Source organism: Hipposideros armiger, unplaced genomic scaffold, assembly GCF_001890085.2.
Source record: "Hipposideros armiger isolate ML-2016 unplaced genomic scaffold, ASM189008v1 scaffold_230, whole genome shotgun sequence".
Classification (NCBI taxonomy): domain Eukaryota; kingdom Metazoa; phylum Chordata; class Mammalia; order Chiroptera; family Hipposideridae; genus Hipposideros; species Hipposideros armiger.
This window is the reverse complement of record NW_017731580.1, coordinates 101,955-125,317: the sequence shown is the minus strand read 5'-3', so window position 1 is coordinate 125,317 and position 23,363 is coordinate 101,955. Positions and strand designations below refer to the sequence as shown.

Below are 23,363 nucleotides of genomic sequence, written 5' to 3'. Positions count from 1 at the left end.
TCATCTGAGATCAGCTATGGCGAGAGTTCCATGAATCCCCCAATAGGCAGGGACAGCTCTACACCCCTGCCCAGCAGGAAGCAGATACAGAAGAAGAGACCTCCTGTCCCTCAATTTCCCATAGAGATTTTATGGAGATCATGTCTCTCAAAGGGAAAACAAGGCAGGCAGTTAGAGGCAGGCATTGGGTCTCTGCATTCCTGCATGGTCCACAGAGACCACCACCCAGGTGACCTCCCCTCTCCACCCAAAACTCCCCTTTGTATTGTAATTACCTACCCCTGTGGGAAAACAAATGGGCACAAAATACCCAACTAGATCTGACCAGTCTCTGGCACCTGAGCAGTACCTCTTGTCAATCACAAGTGCCAATCAAGTGGTCCCATGCCCAGAGGGGAACAGCCCATTCTAGAGAAAGGGGATAAAACTCCACGTCCTGGGAAGTCCGCCTCCCTTTTTTACTCCTTCCCTTTTTTGAGTCCTTTCCTCCCTTTTTGAGCCCTGTGAGCCTCACCTTTGTGCTCCCCCACTCCAAACTCTTTGCAATGTAATTTCTCTTCTAATAATGGGCCCTTGAGCCATTCTCTACTGGGTGGGCCCACTTATACTTTGAAATGTACTATCTCTTCTAATAAACTACTTTTTCACTACTTTGCCTTGGTATCTCATTCAATTCTTTGTTCGAGTTGCCAAGGACTGGACTTTGCACCGAGAAGGGCCCACTGTCTGACAACAGTCTCACTTCTTCCTGGACACCCTGGCTCACAGATGTTAGCATATGTCCCTAACATACTGGAGAACTGGGAGGTTTTACTCTGCATTTGTCTCACTAGTTCATCCACCGGACACCATGTATCCCACCTTTCTTACCATGTAAACCCTACATGGAATTCTGATGACGTTTCCCAATATTGGTGAAACTGTTGACAAGCACTTTCAGATCCATTATCTCAGTTAATGTAGACATGACATTTGTGGCCTGAAACATGAATGAACTTTAAAAATTTTCTATGAACTTGACTTTTACTTAACATTCATACAGTTAGTTTTATATTCAAACACTGGGTACATTCAACATGTTCATTCTCCAGAGATTGTCTTTCAATTCTCTTCCAGAAACATGTTTCAGTCACTTCCCCCTCTTCTACCTGTCCCTATAGTCAATGCCTTAGTCCAGGCCCTCCAACCTTGGTATAAATGAATGTGCAATCTTTTAACTGCTTACCCAAGTTCATTCTTAATCCCCTCTAGTCCGTCATTCGTACTGCTGCCCCTATCAAATTACATCAAAATATAAATTTGATCTCACATTTCCTTGATTAAGATCCTCAGAAGGCTTCACATTGCCTGCAGATCAGAGCTCAGAGCCGTCAGCAAGGCACTTATGGACTCAGTTCTGCTTCTTCCCATGGCCCCCTACTTTCTATCCTTTCCAACATCACTGCAATGTTAGAATGCCCAAATAAATATTTACTCCTTCTCCAAATCCCAGTTTGAATGTTTACTTCTTCTGGGAAACATTCCTCACTCTCCTAGGGACCCTTAGTCATTCTCAACTCTGTTCTCATAACAATCACACCTGTCTCTATTATAACTCTAATTCTATCAAATCAGTCTCTCTCTCTCTCTCTCTCTCTCTCTCTCTCTCTCTCTCTCTCTCTCTCTCTCTCTCTCCCTCCCCTCCTCCCTTCTTCTCTTACTGAGAATTTACTGAACATCTTGTTATCACTGGTGTCAGCACAGAGCCTGGCACACATAGGTGGCCAGGAGATGCTCCTCCACTGATTGACTATGTTGTCAGTTTTATGACCTTGGGCTTGAACTTGGTGTCTAAGGTGGATACTGGACCTACATTAACTTAGTAGTATTTAACTCTGACATGGAGATGTCATAATAAATTGTGTTATTACTATTGGTTACATTCATATAGGGTCCCCAAATAGGACATATCTGGAGGGATTAATTTCCAGACTAGAATTTCTATTGTGGGTCTGTTTTTGTTGATAATGATGGTTGAACCATTTCAGGTTGTAGGGAACAAAGAAAATCTCATTGACTCCAGGGATCCTAAAGCTTTGTAAGCTCAGTGATAAACTTTGGATACCTTCTTTCCTTTCCTTTCCAACCCCCCAGCTGGTTCTAGTGTCAAATCTTAGGATGGAAATGTGTGAACATCGAACCTGAAATTGCTAAGTCAATTTCTGGACAGTCTGCTTGCAGTTCTTGTGATATTAGATTTCACTAACTGTCCATGTTAAAGAGACAGACATCTAAGAGACCACCAGGTTTCCATTATTTTGATAATTTTCAGAAACACATGATAATAAGATTGGGTTCAGACATGTGCATTTGCATACACACAAACTCACTCTCGTTAGAGTACTGGCATGAAACAGATGGCTCTCTCAAAGGGCTTAATTGAAGAACATTTAATAAAAGGGACTGTTTACAGAGGAACAATCTGTTGTAAGGTAACCAAAAAGGAGTTTGAAGTGCCAGGAACTATGGTAGCAGCAGTGGGAACTGCTTCTTCACACCCTAAGGGGCCAGTGCAGGGAACTGTGACTGTGGGGGAGGGGCTGCTGCACAGGAGCCCCTTATATGGAGGAACAAAACTGTGAAAAATCACTGTCTGGCTGGAAGGGGGCCAGGGAGTGGGTGGGAACATCACCGTGACCTCTCTATCCTCCCATCTTCTGATTTTTTGTCAGTGATTGCCATCAGCCAAAGCCAATTAGAAACCAGAGCACAAGGGAGCCTGCCACCAAGCAGACAGACAGTGAACAGATCTGGAGGGACAAGTGCACAATGAGCAGCAAACGTCTTAGGAAGAATATCTACCTTTCGACTCCTCATCCATCTAGAAAAAATTAAAAAAGACAAAGCATTGATAAGATAAACATCACAGGACTGTGAGATGTTGTGGGCTAATGCACTTCTGGGTCAATGCGTGCAATAAGAGATAAATAGCACCGTGGCTAAGATTTCCAGTATCCCTCAGAGTCCACCCCAGGGGACCCACTCCAGGTAGGAAGATGGGAGACAAGAGATAAAGCAGAAACTTCAGATCCTCATGTCCCCACCACAGCTTCAGGCAGAGCAGTTGTGATTAAATCTACTTATTATATTAAGTGATATGTAAGATTTCTTACCAAATATACCCTTTTAATGAAAAGATCCAGGAGTAGAAATCAGGTTTCTTAGGTCTATCAGGAATTGTTACTTTAGAAAATGAACGTAAGCAATCAGTTGTTTTTCATCTGTAAAATGGAAGTAAAATGTGTATCCTATGAATCATAGGGTGGCGAAGATGAAATGAGGAAAATAGATATGGTTTCCTTCTGGAAAATTAAACAAGCTCTACAAATGCCAGGCCCTGTCCCTTTGTACACTATCTTACAAAGCTGGTCTCTGAGTGTGTGTGTGCCAATCAACACATCCTCTCTTTTTGGATATCTATCTTCTATACATGAAGCACTTCACTCAACTCCCAACTTAAACATCACATACAAAGAAAAGATAAGCAGCAAGAAAATCCCAATGCATTGGCAATACCGCTGCATGTTAAAAAGAAAGGACTAGATTCCGCGGAACTCCACTTTCGTGGTGCCTGATTCCCTTTTCCATAGGTCCTATTAACTTCAAAGGGAGCTTCGTGCATGTAAATGATTATATTTATTGGATGCGCCAACTCCTTCATATCCTCTGGGCACAATTAGAAATATCATAGAAAAATGAATGTCAGAGACTTGGATCCATATTTGATATTCTATGGGAAATTTCCCATAGTTACAGATGTTAAAAATCCTGCCCAATGGTCCAGTTATAAATTTGTAGCATTTCTTCTTCTATCATCCTTGGAATTATTTTTTCTCTGCTTTTAGAATATCCCTTTTTACATTAAATGAAAAATATTACATTTAGGTCCAGATAAGTTAGGGATACAATCTTGGCTTGTCATACAACTTGGTATAATAATAAAAATTTAGACGGTAAGGCCTCTCTCTTTCAAGGACTTGCTAGGGCTTCCCTGAGATTATATCATGAATCCTTGCACCAATCTTGTTCCTACTTCAACTTCACTCTGGGAACTGCTGGTAGAGTGTTTCTCGGAACTAAATTCCTGGTTGCCCAGCTGAATATTATGTACACGAAAGCACACGGTCATTTCAGTGTCCGTTGGAAAGTCGGGCTATTATCAACATTCTTGTTAGGGTAGCTATCAATTCAGGTTTCCTCCACTTGAAATTCCCACAATGAAAACAGATGGCAGGTATATGGAGAGCTGCACTTTCACACTGATTCGTTGTTTGTTCTCTTTATTTTTTAAAAATTATTTTTCAGTTACAGTTGACATACAACATTATATTAGTTTCAGGTGCATAACATAGAGATTAAGTATTTATATACCTTATGAAGTGACCACCCCGATAAATCTGTTTGTTCTCTTTAAATTCAGATGTCTCATGGCTCTTGGTGGAAGTGTCTCTATAACTAATTCTGACAAACAGCTTAATGTCCTCATCCCATCTTATCGGTGAATATAAGGACCTTGCAAGTGTTTATAGACATGGAACCACAACAATATTTTATATATATATATATATATATATATATATATATATATATATATATATATATATATATATATATATATTAAACATCCAAGAGGGCAACTTAATGCTTTAACTGTACAGTTTTTTAAAGGGACAAAAAGGAGAAAAATGGGAGAAGCCTCTCAAATTACATACTTAGAACTTATGAAAATATTTGTAAATTATGAAAGAGAATATGTATACTATTAAACAATGGAAACCTATACTGGAAGTGTGCCCACATGTGATGGCTGGTGTGAAAGATACAAAGATTTTTTTATCATATTTTGATAAGCAACACAACTTACAAAAGATTCATTCCAACTAGACTTATAGACAAATAAAACCCTATCAAATTAATTTGGAACCACTTTGAATTAGTCGTAAGAAGCGAAGACAGTCTAATTTTAGTAAATATTTAGAGAGCAAAACAATCCAAAGTATATATAACAATCAAATTTCTAGTGAAAATGTGTGTAAGTAGGTTTATTTTGAAAGGAAAAGTCCTACTCTCAGTGTCATAACCAATTAAATTCTCCAGGTAATGACCCCATTTGCATAGTGAGCAAAACCCACAAGTGGGAATTTTAATGGGCACACCACCTGAGTACAGTAATTGAGAGTGACACAACTTGAACTAGTTTTGTGCTTACCCCACTGAAAATTCTACTCATATTATTTTTAATGTCAAGCTACAAGTCAAATTTCAAGATGATGGATTTGTTCTTTTTTAAGCACCGAGTTTGAATAAAAGAAATGCTTTAATTCTGTTATGCATTGCATATCTTTGCTTTAACTAATCTGTAGTTCTGATTCTCACCATTACTTCATTTTCTTTAGTGATTGGAATTTCATTTTATTCATTAATTTGTGAATAATTAGGTAAAAAAATAATGTCCTCAGCAGCCCGATTGCTTTTAGATTACAATTTAATGTACTTTTATCAGAATATGTATAATAGTTAAGCTGGCATAGTAGTTTACTAAAGTGTAATTGTGTAAATATGCCCAATTATTCTTCCTGATGATCTAACGAAATCGAATATAATATGTATTCATGGGTATTTTCCTCCTCCTTCACCTCAACACCAAGAAAACACAGTTCCTGCTGAGCTGATCACAGATGCCTTGTCATCTGGAGGTGTTCCTTTTGAAAGAGATTCTCCTCTCTCAGGCACTATTCATGTCCTTGAAAGAATTGTGCATTCTGATTGAGGAATTGTATAATGTCCACATTAAACTATATAATAAAAGTGATCTCAAGACTCTTAAGAGTCATTACAAACAGGTTGAACTGTGTTTTCTCAGTTTCGAGATGACATTTTAAAACTTCTTTTGTTTCACGCGAAGATATTGCTTGCGCTAACTGTATGTAGGTGTTTGACTCCACTTCACCACGTCTGTAATTGGCATAGCATCCAGCAGACCAGCTCTGTACGTCTTTACACTGCAACCTACCAAGTTAAGAAATGTATTGGTTCAATATAAAACAGCAGGCTGTTTTCAGACATAGTTACTAGTGCACAAGCTTTAATATGGCTTTGCTTCATCGTATAATGAGATCCTTTGGTTCCTTGCTCAACAGGCTTTTATTCCTTTGCAAAAGGCTATGAACTATGTCAAGCGAATCAGCGGCTTTTGTATACCCTCTTTCTTGGCTTTGGAACATAATTCCTTTGCTTCTGCCCCTTTATGCATCAGACAGAGTTTAAGAACGTTTTCAATTTTTCAAGCTAAACCTAGAATTTGTTTGAATTTGCTTTTCACAATTCTCCTAATAATTACATTCTCAACTGAACCTCGCACAAAGGCCAGCCTGGAAGCAAACACCTAATCGCAGAGCTATACTTTGTCTTTACACATATATCTATGCCCCACATGGGTAATGTGTCAGAGGATTGTTATCTGAAATGCTTTCTTCATGGTCACCTCACAACCAAATTCAGGATTCTCTCTTAGTGGCATTGAGGTAAGGGACAGAGGGCGTAGACAGTGGCCAGATGATGGAACTAGAACTAGTCATCACAGTTCAGCTGGAAGGCAGGGAGCTCCTCAATTACCTCTGGCAGCTTAAGAGCTGTAGCTGCAGCCACCAGGGAAAATGTCACACTATTGTCCTAGGTTGATGAAGAATGGGGTGGTGCAGATTTCTGCTTGCTTGTAGATCCTGCTTTTTCGGTGGGGCTTGGCTGTGGCTTTGTTTATAATTCTTTTCACCTCCAGATTGCCTACTGACTTCATTAAAATTTGATCACTTATACAATATTTTGATTGACAGACCTTTAAAGTAGACGGAGCAGCCACTGTTCATTGGGAATGTTGCAATGTGAAGGTACATGGTGGATTTAGTCATCAGTGATAGTTTTTGCAAAAACTACCCTCCACATTAGGGCTGTTATCCCCTCTTCCCAGTCCCTTCCATTTTTACTAAAATCTTTGAAATAGGTAACCTTAAATAAGCAAACATTTTTGACTTCACTGTTGGAAATAAGATTTGTACTCATGGGGAGTGCCAAACTTTTTCCCTAGGTTGAAACTTCCTGAGGGTTATATGACTCTCTTGACATGCCTCGACAAAACAGTCACTAAAAATATACTGGTTATAGGGGACATGGAAATTAAGGGTTAAAAGGACTCCCTCTGTAGTACCTAATCCTTGATTTAAAATATAAATAGTAAGTGTTGAATAAACCCTATCAATATATTAACCGCCTTTTCAAACAAAAATGATATGCTTTACATTAATGGAAAAGGAAGAGAAAAATGGATATTGTAGTATTTGATGAAATTTTATCTTGCCTGTCAGATTAGATGCAATAAACCTATAGACCTACAAATCACTGGTAATTGGAAAGGGCATAACGGTCTCAAATAATTTGAAAAATAATCTTATTAATAAATAAATTTATTTGTTAGGTGGTTGGGTAAACCTAAGCATTCAAACTGGAATTCAAGATGGCAAACCACAGAGACTCTGGACTTGAATCTTATGAGTATTTATATTAAACAGTGACTCTGACGTTTATAACATTAGAATCTAGGGCACTGATAGAGTTTGTATGTATAATGGAACGTTATTACATAAGGTTGCCTTAGTTACTCATTGAACTGGTCAGAGAAACACTGACCACTTCAGATGAGGAAAATGATATAGCTGATATCCTGTAAGAACACAAAAATGAAATTATCATATTTCTAAATAGAAAGCCTTCTAAATAAAGTGATTTTGCAGGGGTTAAATACTAACTATAAAAAAAACTTCCTACTACTTAAAAATTGGGCCAACTAAAAACCCTAGATGAAAATACTTCTGATGATTTACTTTTGGGTGAAATTCATTAAATCTAATACCTAATTTCATAGATCTTTCATGTTTAATCTAAGCACATGTAAAAAAGCACCTTAGTTTTTATAAATTAGGAGATAAATCCAAAGCAAATAAATGAAAACAAGTTACTAAAAAAAGGTACACAACTAGCATTTGAATGACTACGAATCTTTTCAAGAACATTGTGTTTTGAAATCATGTCGATTGTGATTTGCACTATAAACTGATCTGAATCTTTCATATTTCATTTTGGGTGTGTCCTGTGATATACATAAGGAGACTAGGAAGTCTTCAGAAAGGGAAGTAACTACAAAGAAAAGCCTCAGGTTTTCAAATTATAGTTGAATTTGTTCAAACATCAGTCAAATTATACATCAATTAGAAAATACGTTAAAGCGCAATGGAGGAGTCATTTTTTTTTATTTCAAAATAATGTATTCAGGATAATACAGGTCCAGTTTAAAAATATTTAAGATTCAGTTTCCACCTTTAAAAAGAGACCGACTCTATAACTGTAAACTATAGCACTTAGTCATGATGGCCATTTAATTTTACAACAGAACATTTTACATACAGAAATTCTAAAATATATTGAAACTATTTTCACAATTGCATATGTATTTTTTTCATTTATTATTATTTTTAAAACATACAAGGTACTTTATGGTATGACTGTGAAGTAGACAATAGAGGAAAAGTACTATGAATATAAATATGAACAAACAATTCTGCTATTAATGTTCTCTGTTACAGAGAAACATTTTAAAAGTGCTAATGTTTTTATCTCAAATAGTAGCAGAATATATTTAAATATTAGACAAACCACTTAGGTGAAAAATTCTGCAGGATAGAAAGTGAAGTATTTTAACAATTCCAGGTCATTAGAAGGCTTTATATGTCAATACACTGATGACACTCTTATACCCTAATATATACGCCTATGTTAACTCTGGGTATTTGTAAATAGTCAGATGCTGGTTACTATGAAATAGTACAGAGATGTTCTTATATTTGATGTAACAAATGAAACACGCTCTTTAGACAAGGAAGACAAAGACAGCTGTTTACTAGAACTCGATTTAAACCAAAAAACTTAAAGGAGTGTGTGTGTGTGTGTGTGTGTGTGTGTGTGTGTGTGTGTGTGTGTGTGTAAATAGCACTAAATGGGGAATTCAAGAGTTTGTTTTTTTTTTCTTTTTTAAGCTCTTTAAGTAATGACATAAGTAGAAACTACGTTTCATCTCAAAGGAAAACCATAGGTGGCATTTCCATGCTTTAGGTTTAAAAGTCTAGGTTTGCTAAAGGTTTCCTAAAACTAGGCATTTGTTTTTATTATTAACTTGATATTTAACCAGAAGAATTAAAAATAACTATTAATCCAATTTAACATAAAATTGCAATACTGAAATTGGTCACAGTAATGGATCAAGACTCCCACTGCATTGCAAGGAATGGTCTTCATTGAAGATTGTGTTTATAAAATATAACATTGGTTAAGAAACAAACCAAAACAAATTAAAATACACCCAAACCCTCTGAAAAAAGACTTATGGCTATCAAATTATATATTAAAAAAAAAAGGAAGAAAGAAAGGAGAAAGAATAAAAGCTTCTGAATAAATCAAAATCAGAATGCTGGAACTTCAATATTAAAAATTTAATTTAAGGGCTGGCTGAGTGGCGCGATGGTTAAGAACTGGCTTGGGACGCCAGAGGGCCCCGGTTCAGATCCCACATATGAGGGCCAGTGACACTGCCCTCCACAGCTAAGATGCTGAACAACAGCTCAATCTGGAGCTGGGCTGCCGTGAGTCGCCGGAGATGTAGGCTGCAGCCCCTGTGGCAGTGGGTTGCCATGGGCTACCGTATGTAGCCAGCAGCCGTAGTGAGCGGCCGTCCAAAAGCCGGCAACTGATCTGCCTCACCTGGGAAGAGCACAATGATGGTGCCAACTTGGGCCACTGAAGCAACGTCCTCCACAACTAGACTGAAAAACAAAAAACGACAGCAACTTGTCTGTTCCCCTTCCCCCAATTCCCCAGCACTGTTCCCATCCCCCCAATTCCCCAATAAAAATCTTAAAAAGAAAATTAATTTAAATGCTATTTGACAAATGTATTCCACATTCTTTATAAAATATAGTTCTTTTAATAGGAATTATTTTTTATCAAAAACTTAATCATTACTTTTAAATTGTTTAAGAAAATGCATATTTTTAGTTAAATTTTATTGATTTTTTTTTAAAGCTATAGTTCTGCAACTAAAGAAAATATTTAAGGCATTTTTTAACTGCTTAAGTGCACACACAGTTCAGGCTGTTCATCTAAAATTTCGTTCTAAATCTAAACCATTCATTCAAGCAGCAGGTGAATCACTCGTCCTAAGAGGCCTCCTCAAATGCCACATTCTCCTTGAAGCCTACGGAATATTCCAGGAGATGTTAGCTGTTCTTTTCTGGGTATCCCCAGGCCTCTTGAGTTTCTCTCTCTCATAACCCCCACTTCACTGTGCCCTGTGGAAAGGTTCATTCTTTACAGGGCTCTTTCCTCTGCTAACCTGTCCTCCTCTGGGTGGGAACTGAACGACATCCATCTCTGCATCCCAGCAGATTCTACACAGGTTGCGCTCAGTGTCTTGTTAACAAGTGGAAAAAGTGGAGAACCAAGCATGGAAATCAACACTGGGAGCCCAACTATTGTTTTGGTTTGTTTCCCAAAGTTTACCTTGAAATAAAAAATGTTTACTGTTAACTATTAATAGATATACATCAAAAATAAACTGTCAGCTTTTAACACCTACTGAGAAATAATACATTTGGAGTTGGAGCAAGGGACTCCTGAGAATGATTAAAAGAAATAGAAATATGTTTAAAAAGGAGGAGACATTTAGTTTTTCTTTTTGTTTTGTTCTGGTCAAAATGTTCCTCAGTCATTGGAACTTATTAAGCAGTTTAAAGTAGTTAAAATTTCACATATTAAACCATGGAGATTTGGTTAGAGAAGAAAAGCTTTCAGAGATTATTTAAAATGAGTTAACAGTGCAAATACTGGGTTACTGCATGAGAATCTTACCATGTGCTTTTCTTCCTTTTAAAAGAAACATTTTAAATCACTCTCCAGTTTTAACACTAACAAAATATAAATATTTATGAAGGAAAACAAATTCCACAGCATTCCATACAGATTTCCAAACAGTCTGATGATTCACAACAGGCATCCATGATGCCACAATCCATGTCACAAGGGCAGTTACAGTCGTCCCCCATTTCATCTCCACAGCAACAGCAGCAGGCCTCTGAGGTGCAGAGGCCACATGACGCTTGTCCCAGGACAATATTGCAGAGGGTCAGGAATTCACAGAACAAGCAGGCCAGGATACAGTGCACACAGCAATCTTCATTTCAATCGGGAGGAGGCCACAGAGTGAGAAAAAGAAGGAACACAAAATACAGAAATCATCAATAGGCTGAACAGTGCGTTGATCAAAATAAGTACTCCAGAACCCAGGGACACGCAGTCCTAAAAAGCTTTTGTGGGCTGGAAGCTCAAAAAGAAACTTAAATTAAAATAGTCACTAATATTGTGATAGTGTGGTACATTGTCAGATGGCTGCTGGACTTATTGTGGTGATCACTCCTGTAGGTATATAAATGTTGAATAACCATGGCACACCCCCGAATCTAATATAATATGGTATGTTAGCCTTATTTCAATAGACATCTTTTTAAAAAGACTGTAGTTGTGTATATGAGGTTGTACAATTAAGTTCGCGAATTCATCCTAGAAAAAGTGCTACATACCTCATTGCTGAATATCACTATGGTCACCTGCAAAGTACTCCTATTGGGAAGCTATGCACTGATGTCACCGCCTAGTCCACCCCTCAAAGCAATTTTGGAACTCTTTTTCTGGAATGGCCATCAGAGCTGTCATTGGATTACCCTTGATGTCCTGAATGTCATCCAAATGTCTTCCTTTCAATATTTCCTTTATCTTCAAGTAACGAAAGAAGTCATTGGGGGCCAGAGCAGGTGAGTAGGAAGGGTGTTCTAATACAGCTATTTCTTTACTGACTGAAAACTCCCTCCTAGGCAGTGTCGTGTGAGCTGGTGCATTGTCGTGATTCAAGAGCCATGAATTGTTGGTGAAAAGTTCAGGTCATCTAACTTTTCATTCAGCTTTTTCAGGACTTCCAAATAGTAAACTTGGTTAACTGTTTGTCCAGTTGGTATAAATTCATAATGAATAATTGCTCTGATATCCAATAAGGTTAGCAACATCGCTGCAACAAGTTCTCGAACTTAATTGTCCAACCTCGTACGTGCATGTGCACATGGAGGCTAGATTATCACTCTCTCACACTGTGCCATGGTCCTTGGTCCTAGGGTCCATTTCTCTATTCTTCTTCCCATTTTCCCTGTATCCTAAAGCTCTCTATAACATAGGCTAAAATGATTCCATGGCATTAAAGTCTTTCAGAAATTTCCTTTAACTGCTCCACTAACCTGCACCAAAATTGGAAGGAAAACAATGTAAATGACATATTCAGTATATTATTGAGTAATTGAATCAATAGTTAAATTGGAATTCATTCAGCTGGAATCAGCATGTTTTACTTTCCAATAAAATTGACTCAATTTCATGGTCTCAAGTTTTTTTTTTGTTTCACAAGAATTGAAGAAAAACTGAGACTCTCTGGTTGGGTCCTACCGTTGTTTCTGGGATCCAAGTTTGTCTGTCTATTTCTAACTAAGGATTTGTACCTTAGCAAATATGAATGATGACACAGTAACATTGCTTTCCCACTTCCTGTGTGACAAAGTACTTTACATTTCCATTATTTCCGAGACATCTCTAATAATGCTCCTGTAAACAACAATGTTTAGCAAACTTCATGAACTGATATCAAAAGGTGAGAAATCAAACAGATTACAATCTATCAATTTAGTACACCATATTCTAAACTTCTTTCCTTTAGAGTTTTGGGGTGAGAAGAGCCGTTGATGAAATTTCTATTTCTGGAGTACTTTAACACATGTCATAAAATCATTTAAGACCAATGTTATAAGACATTTGTCCAATTTCACAAACATTTGAGAATTTTTACCAGGATTCTTTCTGGGTTTGTGTGTTGTTGTTAGTTGGTTGTTTTTGTTTGTTTGTTTGTTTGTTTTGTATTTTATACAATGCAAGCTTTAATGAGGAGATTCTGCTTTCAACAACAGCAACAATACAGAACAATCCTCACCCCTGCCCCACTGTCACATACCCTTTGTGTTTCTCTGTATTTGGCTTTAAAACTGAATACCTTTGATGGGTTTTCAGTAAATTATGTGACCATCCCTAATAAACTCCCCAAATCCTTAAACATACCTACTCTTCTATACTCTCTAACTTCATAGAGAGTCTCTAACTTTGTAAAAGGGGGCAATGCAGAAACACAAGGTCATACTCTACATAACAGATGTCCAAAAGGGGAGAGGGTAAGAAAAGAACTCCAAAGGAAAGCTCCAGAATTGTTTGTATAATTAAAAGCTAAAAGAACACACCAATCTTTCCTTCCACTCTTGTCAGAGCTGAGCCTACTCTCACATACAATGGTCTATGTAACAACTGGAAAAAGCTTGTAGAGTTATAAGAGACTACAGGTTTCTCTCCATGTTCCCCTAATGTTTTTAGTAGTATCCAATCATATCAGCAAAACACTGAAAGCAGCTATAACACACGAATCCAAGTCCATAACCTTGGAAAGTTCTAGGTTTCTAAAGAGTGTCTGTGGTTTCTCTCTTTCTACATTCGTTCTATAACCTTTTATTTTAATTACCTGTCTTACATGTCTCTGGATAGTTAGGCTCCTCCACGATTATAATACCATGATTTGTAAAATATTTGAAATGTTTTAAAGAGCTAGCTTTATTATTATTAAGAAAATAGTGTTTAACTATCAGCAAGCCAGTTCTTTTCAATATATCTTCAAACAAATACCCATATTAATTCTAACACTTTGACCTTAACGTTCTGTTCCTTTGTGGAATGCTTGTATTTCAAGACTGAAAGGGGAAATTTCCAAAAACTCACTTGATACTGAAGAACCTTTCAATGAGGAATCTTAAAACCCTAAGAATAGTTATTGAGCATTAGATTCTTTATGTATTAATCATAACATACACCATACACAGAATTGTATGTGATGGATCAATCAATTTCACAGGGGAAAGAATGGTTGTGCCACCTAGCCTTCGAAATAGAGGGTTAGAATGTCTTCGAAGCCTCCATTGGTCCCTTCCTATGTACAACTTCCTGTCTTTAGATATAAACACTGTCTTGAATATTGAATGAGCCTTTCCTTTGCTTTTCATTGTACTTTTTACGACAGTTAATGTGTAAACATCCCTATATAATCTATCGGAAAGGAAACCATACCATAGGTATTCCCGTGAGTAACACTGTTTGCTCAGCATTACACATTTCATATTTATCCTTGTTGACTCATGAGCTATAGTTCACCTATTTTCCAGGTGTATTGTATTCCGTGGATTTACTATACCATCAGTTATTTATTCACCCTACTATTTATGAATATTTTGGTCATTTCCATTGTTTCTGCTGTTCCAAACATGACTGTTTGGAACAGTTTTGTGCAAGTCTCCTAGTGCACACGTGCTAAATAACTTGCAGTAGAATGGTTGGGTCACAGGATGTGCATATGCTTAATTTTATTAGGTAATACCAAATTTGTTTCCAGATGATTGCTCCTGAATTTACTCCCACCAACCAAGTAAGAAAATGCTTATTACTCCATATTCTCACCAATCTTTGAAATTGTCATACTTTCATATATGCCAATTAATTGTGAAATGGCATCTCATGGTGGTTTTCCTTTGCATTTACTCATTTACTAATAAGTTTGGACATCTTTTCATGTTTGTTGACCATGCATGTTCCCATTTCTTTGAAATAGCTGGTCAAGGTGTTCATGTTTCCCCCTCATTTTTCTATGGAGTTGCCCCTTTTCTTCTTATTGATTTGTAGAAGTTCTTCATATATTCCAGATACCAGTCCTTTGGCTGAGGAAGTGAGGTGGTAGATGGACAAGTTTGGCAAATTATTCAGTGAAAAGAAGAAGAGGTGGGTGATATTAACAAGATTTGGTAGCCCAATGAAATAAAAAGTTTTAGTGTCTGATTCCAAACAAGGGAGTGGCCAGGTCTATATGGGGAAAGCGAGAAGGAACCAGTAAGTAATCAGGACGAGGAGCCAATGTGACTGGTGTGAAATCCACAGCCCTCGGGATGAAGGGGGGCAGGTGCAGCATTCCAAACTAAAGCGCTCACTGCCACTCACAGGATACATTCATCTGGGAATTAAAATCTCGTCCAGATCTTAGACAATAATGACAGTTGTCATATAGAAATTAGACGCCCTAAGCCAAGAATAAAATCTCTCCAAACTCCTACTGTTTGCCAACAAGATCTGCAAATTAATTTAAGTCTGTTAAATTATCTTCGTAGTTTTTAATAAACAAAGACATTTTTTAAAAACTCCTTCACTGTAAGTAAATCAAACACTTTTTTCTAACCTGTTTTCTCCCCATTCTATAATAATAATTCTACATATATAATTCTATGTAATAATTCTACAATATAATGTGATTTCTATAATGAACAGGTATGAGTGGTGGTTTCATATAGAATGGGGAGCCCAGTGTTAATGAAGGAAAAGTATTTATATTTGCCATTGTCAGAATTAAGAAATATGTCATCTCAGGAGAGGAGATATTTTCATCACTCTTTCATTTAAAAATAACAACAAAAACAAAGAACCTAGCAAAATTCTTATGTACTAAACTCTGTTTTAAGCTCTTTATAAATATTAAGTCATTTAATTCTAATAATATTCCTAAGAAGTAGTGCTGGTATTATTCCCAGTTTACCAATGCAGAAAGAGACAGTTATAAAAAAGTTAGGACCTTTACCCAAGTTCCAGAGGCAGTAAACAGCAGGGCCAGAATCCACACATTTGACCTCCCCAGTCCACGCTCTAATTCAGCACGCTGTGTATGTTGCCACTGCAGGGCTGGGCCACTCCTAACACTTGCTTAATCTTTCTGGGGGAAGGTGAGTTATAACCAAAAGTCCTGATTTGTCTGGCTGATATGTCTGTTTTTACCCTTGAGTCAAGTCCCTTTTCCTTTCTAAAGATGATTCTGAATTTCAGTTTTAATGAAAAGTTGGTAGTAAATGTTAACCTTCAACAAGTAAGAGCAAAGTTTATGAGTTGGAAAACTGAAAAACTGCCAATTACACTGTTGAAATAGACAGGAGAGAGAGATACTGTCTCTATCAAAAGGAAGAAATCTGTAGCTTTAAAACATAAGAATTAAAGTCCCTAGTTATATAAACAAGAGCAGTGCAGAGATTACATAGGAACTCTAGAGGTAAAACATATGGTAATGACAGGGACCTCAAAAGAATAAGCTGTCTAAGTAAATATTAAAACTTACAAAAAATAGACATCCTCTTTAAACATAGGTCCTACATAATTTACTAGAAAAGCACTTTGGGCTACTCTGAAAAACCAGATCTATTAACAGGCCCCTAAAGAAGCCACAGACCAAAATGCATTTTAGAGATTTAAGTGATACTGAATAAGGTGCATTCACAGAGACACCTACCCGAAACTTCCATTTCCTGTACTTTGTAAGCAGACAACTACAAAGATACAACAAAAAAGAAACAAAAACTGAATCCCTAATACCATCAAATCAATTTAGTAAGCTGATTTTTATTCTTCACCAGAAACATTTTTCCTTTCAGTCATGTTCTAGAAAAAGTAGTTTGGTTGTGACTTGGAGGTAATGAAAAGGTTAAACGAAGAAGAAATAGCATTTACCGTTTCTACCACTACCACCCACACCACCCCCAGGAGAATCAAGAATCATAAAAAGCATTAAGATGCTGGTTTTATTTGAATCAAAGAGAGGATTATAAGAATTATCAAGTTAAGAAGACTTAAATAGAGAAACAAACTTTAAAAAAGATGAGTGCTCCGCCTCCATATAGTTCACTGTCAGAAATAATTCTTCACCCCTGTTCTTGACCATTTTAGTTTTTATGGTTTTATTCAGTCATATTTGCAGTTTTTGCCAAAAGACTTTTTAACCTTTGAGAAGCCACTAGGTTCCGGGAAGGGTTCCTGTCACAAAGCAGGCCAAGCAAGGATTGCGCCATTCAGTGTGCTCCTGGGAGGAGAGACAGCACAAGTCTGGCAGCTACTGGAAATGTAGGAAAGCAAGGAGCATACCAGCGGCAAAGCAGTTGAAAGGACAGCACAGAAGGAAACCTTTAGCAAGTTCGATTTAAGACACAAAGTTATGAATTACTGCAGACGCAACCCCAAACGAAATCTGTGCGTGCTACACGAAAGGTCATCAGCGTTAAACCCCCGCATGTGGCAAGTCTAGAAATTGTCCGGCTTCCCAAGTCCCATGAAGGTGACAACAGAAACCCACTCCAGCAGCATCTCAGGGGCTGGGTGAAAATATCTGTGCCTGATCCAAGGGGCTCTGTTGTGTTTAAAATGAGACTGGAGAATTGTTTCTATAAGAACATGGCAGCTTAATAATGAAATTGTCCCTGACTGATTTCCCCAATCACACGTGGCCAAAAATACTAGGAAAATATGAGAAAAGCAGTTAGTTACAGTAAGAGGAAACTTGAGTAAGAACCTTCAGAAAGCTATCTGCACAGTAAACTTGGCTCTATTCTAACAAGTCTCATATTTCTTTAGTTTCCTTCTTTTAAGATGTGGTATGGCAGGTGCTCTGAATTTCTTGGAACAGACGCCAAACAGCAGAGTACTGGGGCACAGAGTAGCGAGTTCTGAGAATTTTTTGAGTAAATGCAGATTTGCGTGTGTTTCATCTTGACTAATCTCTAATAGCGTTTCCTATGACTTAAAATGATTGAAAATACTTTCTTAATCAGGCTCATATCACGTAAACTATATACTGAGAAGCAGAGGTTCATTATCCTTGTTAACAGGCCCACAGTATGCTGGGAAGCAATGCAGATTAGAACATGAACTATCAGTTATGTGTGATTAGTAATGGAAGAAATTGCACTGAGCTCACACCTGGTTGTAAAGCTACAGAGAACCCACCAGTGTCCCCCCATCTTTAGCTGCTAAGGCTCCCATCTGCCTGGTGGGGGTTTACAAGGGGATGCCTTGGGCAGAGGAGGTCCGATTGGGTAGAGGCAATCCCCTTTCCAGATACTGCTTTGCTGAGACTGTCATTCCTGAATTCAAGCCAAAAGCAGGCTAGCAGTGGGTTTTGGTAATCCCCAATCACAGCCAGGATGGCTTAGTATCTGTCCTCTGAGGAAAGCCAGCTGTGAGGGAGGAGACACAGATGTCTCCAGGGAGTTCTGCCTCTCAAGTGCTGGTGGGGGCAGGAAATGTTTTCTAGCACAGTTCGGTAGCTCAGCTCCAAGTGGCCCCACATCTCCAAGCCAGAGGCCGCCCAGCAGTTGGCCTGCCTCCCCAGTGACCTTTGCGTGCAGAACCTGAACAGCAGCCTCGGGCACAGAACTGTTGGGCACCCTGCTGCCCTCCCCGTGAGGCCTTGCCTTGGCCAGAGCACAGCCAACATCTTCCAACTGGAGAAGAAATGAGTTAGGTCGAGGTAAAAGAAAGAGAACTACATTTTCCACTGTAACACAAAGGCAACCACATTTATGGAAACAAAAATCGTCTTTACTATTATCTTTCCTCTCCACAAACTCAAAAGAACCTGGAAAAAAACAGCAGCGTCCTTCCACACCCCACGAAGGGGCTCCTCTATAATTTTCCTACCATGCATCCAAATTGGGGAATCCGTCCTCCTCCTATGGGACGTGCATGCAAATTCCCAATTACAGGAAGTGGATGGCACAGATTTTTTGCTTCTCTTATTCATTTTTCCTGCTGCCTGATCTGTGGTTGATTCATTGGATATTCCAAACTCTCAGAGAGATCTGATCCAGTCACTGGTGGTCATGACCTAAGGAAGGTAACATATAGACCAGGACACTTTGTTTCCCAAGAGTTTACACAGAATGCTGCACAGGAGCAAAAGTTCAGTGGGTAGCGGTGTTTATTTAAAACACTTTACATGCAGACTTCGTGTGTGGGCAGAGAGGAGGGGAAAGAAAAGCTGAAAAATACTGAGGGTGCAAATAAACATTTACATTCGTTTATGGAATCTGTCCAATACTTCGTGATCACAAATTTGATAGCTGCTAATAAAGTATTGTCCTAGTAGGATTACAGTGAGGATGAAAAGACAATGCCTAGAACATTCTCAATTACGCATTTATCACCTAAGGACTTACTGAATGTTATCACCATGACAGCAGCGGCACACCCACCACTGTTTCTTTCACTCACTCTGATTACCACACAAAATACGGCCATTCTGTCCCAACCTATGGAGGTTTATAAAAGACTTGAACTTGAAAAGAGAGAACTGAGAAGGCAACTCTAAGAGAATCTGGAAAGGGGTGACGTGGAAATCTGCCCAAAATGTACCAGTAAATCTGGTGTTTGGCTATAGCAGGGAGTGAAAAATCATCTTTTTCCATATTTAAATTACTACCCACTTATCTTCTCAGGAAGCTAGAAAGCAAAACAGTAAGATCCTACTTTATTTGAACCTATGCAATGCTGACTATATTAAGTTGGCCAGTTGAAATATCTCTACTCCAAAAAGTTTAATTAATAACAAGGTTGAATATAATTTCTGGATAACAAAATCTACTTTACATCTTAAAAGCATTTTCCTAGAAAGAATCAATGTGTAACAGTCTGCTAATATTAGTCACAATACCATCTACGGCTAGAAAGAAAGATAAGAAAGGGGCCGGCCGAGTGGCGCGGTGGTTAAGAACTGGCTTAGAATGCCAGCTCTGAGCAGCAGGGCCCCGGTTCGGATCCCACATATGAGGGCCAGTGACACTGCCCTCTACAGCTAAGATGGTGAACAACAGCTCGTCCTGGGCTGCCGTGAGTCACCGGCAGCTGGGCTGCCGTGAGTCACCGGTGACGGCGTAGGCTGCAGTGGGCTGCCATAAACTACCGTGAGTGGCTGGCAGCCAGTGTGAGCAGCCAAGAGCCACTGTGAGCGGCCGTCCAGAGGCCGGCGACTGATCTGCCTCATTCTGGAAGAGCACAATGATAATATGAACATGGGCCAGTGAAGCGACGTCCTCCATAACTAGACTGAAGAACAACAGGACAGCAACTTGTCTGTTCCCCTTCCCCGATTCCCCAATGCTGTTCCCCTCCCTCAATAAAACAAAACAAAACAAAACAAAACAAAACAAAAAACCAAACAAACAAAAACCCAAAAGATAAGAAAGTAAATCCTCTAATTTTAGTGAAAATATATATTTGCATAAAAATGATCAAAGAAATCTCTCCCAAAAGCTTAACTTAATAGTTCTATTTATTATTTTCACAACCTGTTTATTTCACAATTCACATTTTCAGTTTCACTTCTTCTTATTTGTGCTTGTTTAAATTTTGTACGAGGTATATTATGAAAAGAAATCAGATTTTGTTTTGTTTGTTTTTTAAAGCCATATAGTACTCACTGGGGTAATCATGCAAAAGGCGATGATAATGATAATACAATAACATCCTTGCCATATTGAACGCCTTTTACTTATTTTTATTGAGGTATATCTTATACCTCATAATGTTGTAAGTCATTACTTTAAGGTATACAAATAATGCTTTGATACGGCCACCACAATATGTCTAGTTAACATCTGTCATCATATACATAGTTACACATTTTTTTTCTTGGTGAGAACTTCTAAGACCTACGCTCTTAAAAACTTTCAAATATGTAATACAGTATTATTAACTATACTCAGTGCTGTACATCATATCCCCATTACTTATTTTATAACTGAAAGTTTGTATCTTTTGATACCCTTCACACATTTTGCCCCCAACCCAAACCCCATGCTTCTGGCCACTAGCAATCAGTTCTTTGTATCTATGAGCTCACAGCTGTGTTTTGTTTTGTTTGTTTTTTTAAGGTTCCATGTGTGTATGTGTGTGTGTGTGTGTGTGTGTGTGTGTGTGTAGTGTATATATATATGTATGTATATAAACATATATGTACATATATGGTCATATGGTATCTGTTTTCTTTTGTCTGACTTATTTCACTAAAGATCATGACCTCAAGGTCCATGTTGTTGCAGATGGCAGGGTTTCTTGTTTTTATGGCTGAATCACACTCCATTGTACGAGTATATATGTACCATTTCATTCATTCATCGATGGGCACTTAGTTTTTCTATATCTTGGTTATTGTAAATAATGCTGCAGGGAACAGGGGGGGGTGCACATATCTTTGAGTTAGTGTTTTCATTTCCTTTGGATAAATACTCAGAAGTAGAATTGCTGGGTCATAGAGTAGTTCTATTTTTAAATTTTTGAGGAACCTCCATACTGTTTTCCATGGTGGCTGCATCAATTTACATTCTCACCACAGTGCACGAGGGTTCCCTTTTCCCAATGTTCCTGAACACTTGTTATTTCTTGTCTTTTTGTAATACCCATTTTAACAGGTGTGAGGTGAAATCTCATAGTGGTTTTGATTTGCATTTCCTTGATGATTAGTGATGTTGAGCATCTTTTCACACACTTGTTGACCGTCTTTGTCCTCTTTGGAAAAATGTCTACTCAGATCCTCTGCCCATCTTTTAATTGGATTGTTTTATTTTTGGTTTTGCTACTGAGTTAAAAAGTTCTTTATTTTGAATATTAATGCTTTATTGGATATATGACTTGCAAATATTTTCTCCCATTCTGTACATTGCCTTTTCATTTTATTGACAGTTTCCTTTGCTGTGCAGTAGCTTTTTTAAAATTGATTTAGTCCCACTTTATTATATTTGCTTTTGTTGCCTTTAATTTTGGTGTCAAATCCAAAAAATCATCACCAAGTCTGTGTCAAGGAGCTTACCGCCTATGTTTTCTTCTGGAAGTTTTATGGTTTCCAATCTTATGTTCAAGTTTTTAATCTATTTTGAGATAATTTTTGTATATGCAGTAAGATAGTGGTCCAGTTTCATTCTTTTGCATGTGGCTGTCCCATTTTCCCAATGCCATTTCTTGAAGAGACTATCCTTTCCCTATTATATATTCTTGGCTCTGCTATCTTAAATTAACTGAGCATATATGTGTGGGTTTATTTTGGGCTCTCTATTCAATCCCATTGATCTATGTGTCTGTTTTCATGCCAATATCATGCTGTTTTAATTCTATAGCTTCATAATATAGTTAGACATCAGGGAGAGTGATGTCTCCAACTTTATTCTTCTCTCTCAAGATTGCTTTGGTTATTTGGGGCCTATTGTGGTTCCATAAAAATTTTTGGATTGTTTGTTCTATTTGTGTGAAAATGCTATTGGGATTTTCATAGGGATTGCATTGAATTTGTAGATTGCTTTGGGTAGTACGGACATTTTGGCAATATTAATTCTTTCTATCCATGAGTATGCAATACATGCTCATTTATTTGTGTCATCTTCGACTTCTTTCATCAATGTCTTACAGTTTTTAGAGTATAGGTCTCTCACTACTTAGTTAAAGTAATTTTTAGGTATTTTATTCTTTTTGATGCAATTGTAAATGGGATTTTTTCTTAATTTTTACTTCTGATAGATCGTTATTAGTGTATAGAAATGCAACTAATTTTTGTATATTTATTGATTTTGTATCCTGCAACTTTACCAAATTCGTTTGTTAGTTTAATAGTGTTTTTGTGGTGGAGTCCTAATGGTTTTCTATACATAATATCATGTCATCTGCAAATAGTGACAGTTTTACTTCTTGTGTTTAAATTGGATGCCTTCTTTTTCTTGCCTAATTGTTCTGGTTCAGACTTACAATAATTATGCTGAATGAAAGTGGCAAGAGTGGGTATCCTGTCTACTTCCTGGTCTTAGAAGAAAAGCTTTCAGCTTTTCACCACTGAGTATTATATTAATTGTGGGTTTGTCATACGTGGCCTTTATGATGTTGGGATATGTTCTCTCTATACACACTCTATAGAGTTTTTTTGTTTTTAAATCACAAATGGATGTTTGAATTTTGTCAAATGCTTTTTCTGCATCTATTAAGATGATCTTATTATTTTTTATCCTTTATTTGGTTAATGTATCACGTTGACTGCTTATTGGAGGCTGAGCCATCCTTGCGTCCCTGGAATAAATCCCACTTGATCATGGTGTATGATCCTTTACACGTATTATTAAATTTGGTTTGCTAATATTTTGTTGCGGATTTTTGCGTCTATGTTCATCAGGGATATTGGCCTCTAATTTTCTTGTCTTGTGGAATCCTTGTCTAGTTTTGGTATCAGGGTAATGCTGGCCTCGTAAAAT

The 23,363-nt window shown here is 37.7% G+C and overlaps 1 protein-coding gene across 4 annotated transcripts in view; it reads right to left on the bottom strand.

The window, feature by feature from the left end:
• Positions 1 to 10,127: 10,127 nt before the first annotated feature.
• Positions 10,128 to 23,363, bottom strand: part of MDFIC (MyoD family inhibitor domain containing) — a 100,281-nt gene continuing 87,045 nt past the window's right edge. For 3 of the 4 annotated variants that reach the window (XM_019654773.1, XM_019654774.1, XM_019654776.1), the window contains exon 5: positions 11,041 to 11,314. In XM_019654773.1, coding sequence (XP_019510318.1) covers positions 11,067 to 11,314 — 248 coding nt within the window. In that variant the 3' untranslated portion in view covers positions 11,041 to 11,066. Of the gene's footprint in view, positions 11,315 to 23,363 lie in introns of all 4 variants that reach the window. The other variant, XM_019654775.1, reaches the window with a different exon arrangement.